The 12,363-nt window shown below is 37.1% G+C and overlaps 1 protein-coding gene across 2 annotated transcripts; it reads left to right on the top strand.

Annotated features, from left to right (window-relative positions):
• Positions 1–903: 903 nt before the first annotated feature.
• On the top strand, positions 904–7,528 carry LOC147566214 (uncharacterized). Of its 2 annotated transcripts, none has more exons than XR_015237399.1 (2): positions 904–1,037; positions 7,271–7,528. XR_015237399.1 is itself a non-coding variant. In XM_086668228.1 (2 exons), the coding sequence occupies exons 1-2, from the start codon at positions 2,108–2,110 to the stop codon at positions 7,303–7,305; spliced, it is 690 nt and encodes a 229-aa protein (XP_086524354.1). In that variant the 5' UTR covers positions 1,983–2,107; the 3' UTR covers positions 7,306–7,528. The 2 variants fall into 2 exon arrangements, 1 of the variants encoding a protein (XP_086524354.1); XM_086668228.1 differs by lacking the exon at positions 904–1,037 and adding an exon at positions 1,983–2,762.
• The last annotated feature ends 4,835 nt before the right edge of the window (positions 7,529–12,363 follow it).

Below are 12,363 nucleotides of genomic sequence, written 5' to 3'. Positions count from 1 at the left end.
AGCTCGAACCCTCATTGTTTTAAGCTCGTTTATCAAAATACTTCAAATTAAAACATCTTTCTAAATTATCAAAATACTTCAATGATGATTTGTCACATACAATAATAATGATTAATGATTCATATTCCCATAATCTTTTAATGGTTGATATTTCATGTACAAGTTTCAATACTAATACGTAATTATGTACTACAATATTATAATTGTATGTTAAATGAGTTGTTCACGAGTAGCTCGAGATATACTAAAGAATGATCAAGTTCGGCTGGTTTACATAATCGAGTATGATTTTGAGCTCGTGTTAAACTCGTACTCGTTAATCTCCGAGTCGAACACGAGCAATAGTCGAGTCAAGCTCGAACAACTCGTTAAATCTCGGTGAGTGTACACCCCTAACATGGCCTTTAAGAGTTATTATTAATTTAAAATTTACCTTTTGTCATGGTTTACTGTGTAACTAAAAGACGTTATGAATCATTTTCCTTAACAAGAAGGTTATAACTAAAGCTATTTGTAACGAGACTATTGTGCCTATTGTCACCGTGGCTTAAGGTCATGTGTCATTAAGTTTCGCTCATTTAGTTATTTATTACAGATCAATATCCGACAGAAAAAAAAAAGATCGGACAGAAAGAAAAAAAAAGATCAGACAGAAAAAACATATATTGCCTAATGACATTGACATAATATCTACCTTAACTACCCCTTCAACAACTTTCATATCCTATACTCCTTGTTGAGCATCATCTACATTTACAAAAAAGAAGAGAACATTGGATGAAAGAGCGTTGCCTTACTTGTTAGTAGTAAGAGCTGGATTAAATCATTAAATAAACATAAATTAATATTATAATATTGTTGCAAACAATACATATTGTTAGAAAGTCAAATATAATTTCTTCCATCCCACCCTTGTATGTGAATGCTAATTCAAATCTGTTTGAAATTGAAAGTCGTCTACGACATTGATCTCGAAATTGCCGATGAAGTTTTGCTGAATTCCAGAACCCCGGATATAAGTTCTAAATTTATTTCAAGTAAGTCTTTTTCTTTCATTAATTAATTTCTTTGAATCGTTATATACATAAGCCTTCAAAAAGTTTCATCCAATCCGGTAGTAAAGTGCACAACTTTTTCAATGGATAATTAAGCATAATTTTCTTAATTTTCCTCGTAATCTCTTATGCTTTAAGTCTTTTTCTGCACTTATTTTGGCCTTCTGGTTGATCTTATGAGAAAATGATTGATGTTGTGAGATCAGTACTATGGATTGATATTTTGTTTTTTGTGTGGAATATTCTGAAATTTTGTATTTAATCGATCAAAAGATTGAACTTAAAGGATGGCAATACAACATACTATGTCAGATATTTGTTTACCCGTATCGACAGAAGGGAATTTTATTGAGGTTATGGTAGTCCCTGTAACGGTTTCATGTTTGATCGGAATAATTGATTTTTTGACCGACTTTCTTTTATGTGGTTTATTGTTCCTTGTGAGGAAAAACAATCTTCCTCTTCATCTTCTTCTTTTTCGATCCTTTTTGTTTTTTGCTGTTGTTATTCTTCAGTGGTATTTCTTCCCCTTCTCCTCGTTTGAAATTGGGGGTGGAGAAAATGTCAAAAACATGGTTTCAACCTCATCACTCGACTTCTTCATCAAAAAAAAAGAAAAAAAAAAAACCTCATCACTCGACAAAGTCAATAGTTTTGTTTGCAGCCTATAGACTAAAAGATATGGTCACAAATGTGGGAATATGCACCCCATGTAGCCCAAAATTGAGCCCAAGCCCTTAAAAGCTCATGTCTCAAGGCCCAATCCAAGATTGGTAGTCAACGTAGCCCGATAGTATCCAGAATGGAACAAGAACATAAATGCAGCCCAGGATCGAGCACAAGCCCTAAAGGTCAGTCAAGATACAAGATAGGAGTATGTTCTATTGTGAGCGAAAGATCATATATTCAGCCCAAGCCCAAGACCAACAAAACGAGATTCGGTTCCAGTTCTTCAGGTGGACGTAATAAATGGACGTAGCTGCTAGGGCATCCAAATATTTCGCCCTAGGTTTTGTCAGATTATCTAGCAGGAGAGAGAGAGAGAGAGAGAAATGGATCAAGGTCTTCCTGCCAATTCAGAATTTCTCACTATCTATGTCGCTGCTACTTCTCCAGGGAATTGGGTTAATTTGGAGATCTCAACTACTATCAGTGGACAACCCACTGAGATATCATCTACCCAGTTTTTCGTGATATCATCTACCCAACTCTACTATAGGTCTCCATTTCCTTTTAAGGGTATTCTGGTTCTCAAAAACGCAGGAGGAAACCCTTCATCAGGAAACCCTATTTCTTCTTCTTCTTCCAGCTATGAACTTTCTTTTGAAGTTCCCTCCCCTCTGCCCATCTCAAATATTCTTCATCATCTATCATGGGAATTCGGATCAACAACACTCTCATCATTTCGTACTGAAACGGGTTCCGTGGTGTTTCAAGCAGTAGGAAGTCTTCCTTCTTTTGTTCCAACTGTTTTTCGTGCACATATCTTTGGCTTGTTCTTACGTGCCATTACGTTCGCAATCTTGATGCATCAACTTGGTATTTCTTCCCTGCTTTTAGCATTCTATGCTATGGTGGCTTCTCTATTGGGAGAGCATATCATGATATTTATCCCATATCTGTGTTTCCTCATGGTTATGGCAGCCATTTTTGTATGGCCCAGCAATTTTAATGCTCTAGAGGAAGAGGAAGATGAAGATGAAGAAGGTATATATATATATATATATATATATATATATATATAATTTGCATGCATGCTTTTATATCTGTAGGTAATATTGCTCTATTAGAACACCAAAATATGGTTAGAGTTAAAAATAATTAAAAGAGGAACTAACAAAAGTTACATTTATATTTAAATGAGTAGGGCTAAAGCGAAAATACCCCTAAATTATATGCAGATCGAGAATACTTGTGTAGTGTTCTCTTGAGTTAATGCCTAATTAGTTTGGAGAACTTCCTTCATGTACAATCTCATTTACCTTACTACCAATTCACGATAAATTAAAAGAAGAAGCATTCAAGGGTTCGACCTTGACAAGAGTACACTTGTATGTACGACTGATCTTTCCGCCTCAAATAAGATAAGAGGCAATATTGTTTTTTGACACTCTTCGGAAAGTGTCAGAAGACGATATTACCCTTAGTCTTAATATCTTAATATCCACATAGGATAAGAGATACACACAGTGTACACGTGGGTGTATCCAAATATTTTCCCAAAAGGTTTGTAAACTCATGTTAAATGCTTTGAATTTTACAATTAATGCCTTTAATTATGCCTAGATAGATCTATTAATGATTGTCCTTTAGTTTTGTGTTTCATATTTATGATAGTTCTTTTATTTAGATACACCATGGAATGTTTAGATTTGTGTGAGTTGGGGGCTTGGAAGTCTACTAACTAGTCTACCAAGAACAACTGATCTTTTTTGGTAAATGTTTTTGTGTTTATGGTGGATTGTAATTAGAGAAAAGAAAATACTTTATGTTTTTGATGATAAGTAAGCCCATATGCTAAATATGGAATGAAATTGTACAATCTTTTACTTTGTTCTAATATTTTTAGTAAGAATTTGATTAACAAGAAGCTAGATGCCTGGTGAACAATTAATAAGTCAAGATTTCTTTCCCATGCAAGTATAGTCAATCAGGGAAAATGTTCTAATTCTCTCTGCACATTATTAATTAAATGGTTCTTATTCCTAGTTCTTAAGGAACTAAAAATTTATAGGGCATTGAACTCAAGTGGCTACTTGGGCAAACAAAGATTTTGTACACCACTATTTTATCTAATAAACTAAAAGGACTAATTGTTTTGTGTTCTAATTTTAAAATTTTGCCATTTTCTTTCTGCCACATGTAATTTTATAAAAGTATAGTACTAAATAGTGATTAATTGCTTGAGAAAGGTGTAGACTGTGAACTTAAATTAACTACTTCCACTTTTTGAGTTAAAAGTTTACTTTGGTAGATTTCAGTTAATTTTTTTAAGTGGGACCTATCAAAACCCAAATCAAACTCCAGTTTATTCTTTTTTCGGTTGAAACATAATAAAAATAATAATAATAAACTGCTTTTTACTGATGGGGCTTTGGATTTTGGTCACTATTATGATGTGGTTTCGTTTCTAATTCACATGTAATAATTGGATTTATTTTTGAAAATTGGCTACAATAGTTATTACACTGACATTGATACATCAATAAGATGAGAGAAGCACGATAACCGTCAAATTTCAAAGGAAGTTCCTAAAATCCAACTAAAGTAGTATTTTGTTTCTACCATTAAGTAGACTTAGCCTTCATTAATTTAGGTTTGGCAGTGTGTAGATTCCGGACAGTAAATGCTATTTGAAATCATAAGTTCCTAACTAAATACTCTATATCTAGCCAGGAGAGATGTAGTCTCTAACAAACTGTATTAGATTTTTCCTTTCCCAATTATGGTATTAGAGCCTTAGCTCAACAAGAACAATCCAAAATATATTTCTCCTCTCTTTTATCTTCTTCTCCATCTCCAAGTTTCTCTTACTAGATCTTCAACTTTTCTCCTCGATCACTCTCTTTTTCTGACTAGATCTTCAAAGTTTTTCTATCTTTTCTGGTTCTAAGTACTATGTTAATGTCATTGATGATTGGGGACCAACTAATTAATGAGCATGTTATATCTCGTTCTAAGTACTATGTTATTGTCATTGATGATTGGAATAAATACTATTTGGTGTTTCTTCAATCCATAAAGTCCGAATTTACGCATGTTTTTTTTCAATTCAAAGAACTATATACTATTAGAACTGATAATGGTGGTGAATTAATAAATAACTTCAACTATTGTTAGCCTCTCATGGTATTCAACTTCAAACAACCTGTCATACACCAGAGAAAAATGGCGTGGCAGAATCAAAACATAAACATCTTAATGATGTTACAAGAACTCTTCTGATCCAAGTTTCCCTAGCTCCCTTCTTCATTTTTGAATGAAGTTCTTCTTACTGCCAATTCTTTTTATTGGTAGACTTCCCACCAAGTCTATTAACTTTGTTAGCCCTCTTGAAAAGCTCTATGGTGTTGTTGCTGGCTACAACATGCTTAGAACCTTTGGATGTCCTTGTTACCTCTGGCTAAAGCCTTAGTCTACTCACAAACTAGAATCCAGAAGTATCTAATGTGTCTTCTTGGGATATTGTTTAACTCAAAAGGCAGTTACATATAAGTAATGTCTTTCCGCTCCATGGTCTTTTAGTTTTGAAGATCCACTTCATCTTGATTTTGTTTCTAAGTTACACAACCATCTCTATGGTCTTAAGCAAGCCTTAGAACATGGTAATAACGGTTGTTCTATCGGGTCTAGGATTTATCACTTGTATTTCTCTTTCTTCCCTGTTTATAAGGTTCTGCCGAAGTGTTGTTTTGATCTAAGTTGATGACATTCTTGTCATTAGGAACTCTCCTTCAACCAGAAGGTCCTTAATTGAGCAATTGAGATCCTCCTTTTACTCTTCCAAAAATTTCCTCATTTGAAGGCCAAGCTGAAAGTCCAATTCACCTTGAGGGGGAATAAAGGTGATGTAACAAGAGTGTAAAGAGAGTCAACAGTTGGTAGCCCAAGTGGTTCCAAGGTGGAATCTTTGGTTATTTGAATTGGGGTTATTAGGGTATAAATAATGTCGTTGGGCTATAGGCCCGGTTCTGTTAGTGTTTGAGTGGGCGGTTATCGAGCTTATCACATCTATGATGTATCAAGTGCCAAATGTAATGACATACGTAGATCGTAATCGAGCTTATCATAAGTTCCTAACTAACTTTACATATAGGTGTGATCTCTAACTAACTAAATCAGATTTTCCTTGTTTTGCAATTAATCAGATATAAGAATTAATGTTTTAAACTATTTAAGTAGTATCACGACTAGGAGTTGATTTGTTTTTCTATTTGTTTATGGTAATTATAGGTGTTTTTTTCAACAGTGCTACATGACCTGACTTTTGTGGCCGGGATCTGGTCCAAGTGATGATTTAACATGCCTATTTTCTACCCGGGACATGCCACTTTATCCTCAGGCCAGATCTTGGGAACAAAAATTAGGCCAAAAAACATTTTTTTTTTTATAATAAAGATAGTAACTGATTCTTATGATGATCCTAGACAATATTGAATTTAGACAAACTTAAAGTAGGTTTGCAAAGTTTAAAGCATTACAAATAACAATCTTTGGGGAGCATATCATATGAGCTATGTGTTGAGGAAATATGGCTACACAAAATCTGCCATTTGATCTTCTCATTTACCCAATATAAACTAAAAACTACACTTTTTTATCAATATATTAGTTTCCAAAAAACAAAATAAACACAAAAGTAAATACATCTTTGTCTCTCCTTCAGGTTTCATTTGCCTTGATCAAGTAAAAAAAATAATATATATTGGTCAAGCATGCACTTCTACTTTAATTCAAAGCTGAAATTTCTTTTAATTTTTTCTACAAATTTGAGTCACTTAATTAAATTCAACATTTACAATCAATAACTATAATTGAATCAATTCATGTATTGTTTGGGTAATAAATCTCTGCACCACCAGTACCACAGCTCCCTCACCACCAGACTACCATCACCACAATCACTACATGTCTACACTAACACCATATCTCGATCAACACCGAACCACCATCTCCCCTACCACCACCGCACACTATCACCCTTGCAGCCATGACCACATTACCTCTAGTACCACGTCACTATTGCATGACCACTACACCTCCACTATCACTGAAAAGTCTGTATTATTTGTGCATAAGTTTGCTGAGATGGTTAGATACTTCTCTAGGTCATGGGGTCAGTTTGTCCCGTCCCCCTCATTTGGAATATTCTTGATCGTCGGATCTCCTCATCTCGATCCGTTTCTTATATCACGTGTCTACACACGTATCTCAACAATAACCATTAAATTTTTTTTTTTTGTAATAGATTCATTTATACTAGAATTAAGATGACACTTTTGAGAATATGATTCAGGATTACTTTATATCGAAATTTCTAACTTATCTTTTCCAGTATTCTTAGAGGTAGTGATCGTTTGACTGATGTTCATTTAAAGATGTTATGCTTATTAGTAATTATGTATCTATACAATATATCCATTTACAGTGTTTAGTTGTCTCAATGTATCCATAAGTAACCTAACCCACTTTGTTTCTTATGAGTTCTATTGCAGATCTCCTTGGTGGTGGAGATGCAACAATTGCTTAAGAGTTCTTGAAGCTCATTTTGTTTCTGGGGGTCTCTTCTCCCTTCTAGACTGGATTGACTACTAAAAGTTTGTTAGTATTGTTTTTCGTATCCTCTCGGCACATTAGTAGTCTTATCTCTTTCTGGAGATTGCTTCTTAGTATTGAATTGCAAACTTATGCTCTGGATCAACGGATTTCTCATAAATTTATAATAAATGTTCTGGCGGGTTTGTTTAGCTTTAGCTGTAGTGATGTTTTTTTGGTAAATGTTTCATCTTACTTCGACTTACCTAGACCGCTAGACATGGAAAAAATCTCATTTTGGGATTACTTAACTTGGTCATCTTCAAAATTTTCTAAATTCTGATTATGAAGTAAAATTTTAGTGTCCTAGCTAGTAGTTTGTTCGGAATTTTCTTTTAGGTATATGCAGTTCTCTTTAGTTTTTATCTTCAGGTTTTTTGTAGGTAATTTTGCTAAACCTTCTGGTCATTGGTTATAAGTTTTTCATTTTTCTTTGCACCAAGGACTTATGTCTTCTTCAGTTTTTTTGTAGGTAATTTTGCTAAACCTTCTAGTCATTGGTTATAAGTTTTTCATTTTTCTTTGCACCAAGGACTTATGTCTACTATCTCACATTTACATGTTATTCGATGCCACTGTTGATCACAAATTGATCAGTTTCATGGCCACATTTTTTGGGGTACAATCAGATAATGCATATGCAAAACCAAGATAAGACTGCCTTCATCACAGAGACATACGTATTCTGTCATGCACTTCAGACTGAAGAACGTGTTGGGTTTTCCTCCTAGTGGGGAAACCTAGTTGGGTTTGGGTTAGGAAACCAAACCCGGGCCCGAGTCGAGTTTCTTTGGGTCGGTTACTTATGACGATGGAATTAGGGTTAAGGGTAAGTCTATAAATACTTCCTTAATTTTAATTAGAAGTATGCAACACAATTAGAAACGCACAAGAGAAGAAGGGAGAGAAGGAGGTTGCCGAGAAGAGCGGGGCAGAACTTTTTCAGCACGCGCAGTCTTCGTTGTTCGGAAAATCCGACGGTGAGTTCTTCTCCGATTAAGCTGAAATTTGGCAGAACTGTTCTTGACATATCATCTAGTATTTGTACGGAGGGATCGTTGATTGGTCGCCGGAATCCTAGTGAATTTAGGGTCGTTTTGGACTGCAGATTTCTGGGCTGTTTTGTTCTTTCTTGTGAGGGTTTCTCCGTGTTTCTTCGTGTTTGAGATTGATTCTTTTGGGAAGGGTCTGAGTCTCGGGTGGACGTAGTCTGTAACTACTTTGCTTATTATAGTTGATTTGGTTGGACTACGAGTCCCGTGGTTTTTACTTCTCACATTGAGGAGGTTTTCCACGTCAAAAATCGTTGTCTTATTTACTTTAAGTTCTTTGCTTATTGCTCCCACTATTCTTCTATATTATCCTCGTAACTAACACAAAGGGGAAAAACTCTTATATTTTCGCTGCGCCTAAGTGCCCATTTTTTCCAACAAGTGGTATCAGAGCTCTAGGTTAGAGAGTTCTTTGGATTGTGATAACTTCGGTTATTGGTTTGTTTGTGTTAGTGATGGAAAATATGGGTAGAATGATATGTTTGAATGGTTCTAATTATCATCTATGGAAGGGTAAGATGGAAGACTTGCTCTTTGTGAAGGAATTTCACGCTCTGTGTTTTGTGAGAAGAAACCCGATGAGAAGACTGATGATCAGTGGACATTGCTAAATCGTTAAGTGTGCGGTTTGATGAGGCAATGGGTAGATGATAATGTTTTACATCATATCGAGAATGAGACTAATGCTCGTTCATTGTGGTTGAAGCTGGAGCAGTTGTTTGCTCGGAAGACAAGAAATAATAAGATTTACATGATGAAAAAATTGCTCGAGTTAAGATATCGAGAGGGAACTCCCATGACTGATCACTTGAATGTGTTCCAGGGGTTACTCAACAAACTATCTGATATGGGAATAAACTTTGATGAGGAGATTCATGGTTTATGGCTTCTTGGTACGTTACCAGATTCTTGGGAGGTGTTTAGGATGTCTCTTTGTAACTCTACTTCCGAAGGAGTTATCTCAATGGATTTAGTGAAGAACAGTATCTTGAATGAAGAAGCTAGGAGGTAGTCAAATCCTAGTTCTTTGAGTTCAGATGTGCTGGTTACTGAATCGTGGGGGAGAAGTTCACATAGAGAATCGAAGAAGAACAGAAGCAGAAGAAAATCTAACAAGTTTGCTAATGTGAAGTGCCATTACTGTCATAAGAGATGGCACTTAAAGAAGAATTGCTGGTTGTTGCAGAAAGAGAGTAAGCAAGGGCAGAAGCAAGAAGATAGTGGAGAGAGAGTAACTGTTACTGAAGATGATTTTCTTGTACTCTGTGAGAGTAGGGGTGGTAATCGGTCCGGACAGGCGGGAAACGAACACTAACTCAATCGGTCTGGGCGGAACGGGCACAAGTCTTAAGTGTCCACTCGGACATCCGGACAAAACGGACGGACATTTCGGATTTTTTTCCAACAAAGTGCCCGTCCGTGACCGTTTTGATAGTCGGGCAAACCGGGTATTGGTCGGGCAAACCGGGTATCGGTCGCTAATGAGCAAATAAAGAATTTTTTATTCGAAATTAAAATTGTTTAGTAGCTAAATACAACTTTATAAACTCCCACTTTCAAATTCGAAAAAGTAAATGAATACAAAATTAAAACATAATCATTGAGATTTCTCATGGATTAGGATCGATCTATTGTGGATTCTAGGGTTACTGGTGAGATATTTTTACTCTTGAACTCTCATGGTTGTAGTTAACTTTACAAATCTAAAGGCTTAAAATCAATTATATAGGCGGAAGGGTATAAAGGGTCTGATAAACAGACGAGTTCGGTCGTGCGGACCATATAAGCGGGCGGACTCGGTCGGATCACCGGACAAGGACCTATGTCCGCGTCTGTCCGCTTAAGTTCTTTCGGTCGGGCGGATACGGACACGTCCGGACATCGGGCGGTAACGGACCCTTCGGACTCGAACGGTCGTGGGCGGTTCCGGGTTTTCGGGCCAAAATCCCACCCCTATGTGAGAGTGATGTTATTAATGTTGCATGCCATGAATCCAGTTGGGTTATTGATAGTGGAGCAACTACTCATGCTACATCACAGCGGGATTTGTTCTATTCCTATACTTCGGGTAGTTATGGTTCCATGAAGATGGGTAATGATGGTTTGGCTCAGGTTGTTGGCATTGGTGATATTTGCTTGGAGACTAGTATTTGTACTAGGTTGTTGCTTAAAGGAGTTAAGCATGTCCCAGACATTCGGTTGAATTTGATTTCTACAGGGAGACTTGATGATGAGGGTTTCTATAGCTTATTCGGAGGGGTAAGTGGAAACTTTCATGGGGTTCTATGGTGGTGGCTCGAGGTGATAAGTTTTCATCGTTCTACTGGATGAAAGCTAAGGTCTCCATGGATGCAGTTAATGCAGTGGAGAATGATGATGCCATGGAGTTATGGCATAAGAGACTCGGTCACATCAGTGAGAAGCGATTGTCTGTGTTATCCAAGAGGGATGCCATTACAAGTATTTCTGGTTTGCAATTACAAAAGTGTGAACATTGTTTTGCAGGGAAACAACACAAGGTCTCGTTCAAGTCTTCTGGATCTTCTAGAAAACCCGGGATACTTGATATGGTGCATTCAGATGTATGTGGTCCAATGAAGACAAAATCTCTTGGTGGTGCATCATATTTTGTTACGTTCATTGATGATCACTCTAGAAAGTTGTGGGTTTATCTTATGAAGTCCAAAGATCAGGTTTTGGATTATTTCAAGCAGTTTGTGGCATCGGTTGAGAGACAGACAGGTAAGAAACTGAAGTGCATTTTTTATGGTGGAGAGTATTCTGGACCATTTGATGCTTACTGTAGAGAACACGGTATTCAGCATCAGAAGACGCCACCCAAGACTCCACAGTTGAATGGGTTGGCTGAGAGGATGAACAGGACGATTGTCGAGAGAGTTAGGTGTTTGATTTCACAGTCAGGCTTGCGCAGACTTTCTGGGGAGAAGCTTTGAGCTCAGTTGTTCATGTGTTGAACCTGTCACCCAGTGCTCTGTTGGAGGGTGATAGTCCAGAAAGGGTATGGACCGGTAAGGATATTTCTTATGGTCATCTGAAAGTCTTTGGGTGTAAGGCGTTTGTCCACACTCCCAAAGATGAAAGGTCGAAGCTGGAGATGAAATCGCGACAGTATGTGTTCGTCGGTTATGGTCAGGATGATTTTGGGTATAGGTTCTATGACCCAGTGGAGAAGAAGTTCATCAGGAGCAGAGATGTTGTGTTCATGGAAGATCAAACGATTAAGGACATTGACAAGTCCGGAAATCCAGCTCAGGGTTATGAAAGTTTGATTGATTTGGAGGTTACTCCTTCTACATCTGTCGATGGTCATGTCGAGGTTGAGGTTCAAGTTGATACACCCGGTGCTGATGCTCCCGCACAAGAAGATGGTACTGGTGGTCATGGTGATGATCATGATGGAACACCAACTATCAAGAACTTCCCTACTGTTAGGAGATCTGAGAGAGGTTAGAGACGTTCGACAAGGTATGATCCTAGTGAGTATATGTTACTTACTGATGGAGGAGAACCTGAAAGCTTTAGCGAAGCTTTGGAAGATGAACATAAACATGAATGGTGGAAGGCCATGAGAGACGAGATGAATTCTCTGGAGGAGAACCATACGTTTGAGCTGGTGAAGTTGCCTCAAGGTAAGAGGGCATTGCTTAACAGGTGGGTGTATAGAGTTAAGCATGAGGAGACCATGTTGTTCCCTCGATACAAGGCTAGGTTGGTTGTGAAAGGATTCAGCCAAAGGAAGGGAATTGATTTCGATGAAATATTCTCTCCTGTTGTGAAGATGTCATCCATTCGGGTTGCAATTAGATTGGCAGGAGCCTTGATCTAGAGGTGGAGCAAATGGATGTAAAGACTGCTTTTCTCTATGGGGATTTGGAGAAGAGATTTACATGATGCAACCGGAAGGCTTTCTGAAGAAGGGC

Source organism: Eschscholzia californica, unplaced genomic scaffold (genome assembly GCF_041429995.1).
Source record: "Eschscholzia californica isolate CP2 unplaced genomic scaffold, dmEscCali1.0.p SCAF_1, whole genome shotgun sequence".
NCBI lineage: Eukaryota > Viridiplantae > Streptophyta > Magnoliopsida > Ranunculales > Papaveraceae > Eschscholzia > Eschscholzia californica.
The sequence above is the reverse complement of the archived record's forward strand: the minus strand, read 5'-3'. Positions and strand labels throughout refer to the sequence as shown.

Coding starts and splice junctions, on each gene's coding strand:
- LOC147566214 (XM_086668228.1), top strand. CDS start 2,108: ATGGATCAAGGTCTTCCTGCCAATTCAGAATTTCTCACTATCTATGTC. Junction 2,763..7,270: donor GGAAGATGAAGATGAAGAAG/GTATATATATAT, acceptor GTTCTATTGCAG/ATCTCCTTGGTGGTGGAGAT.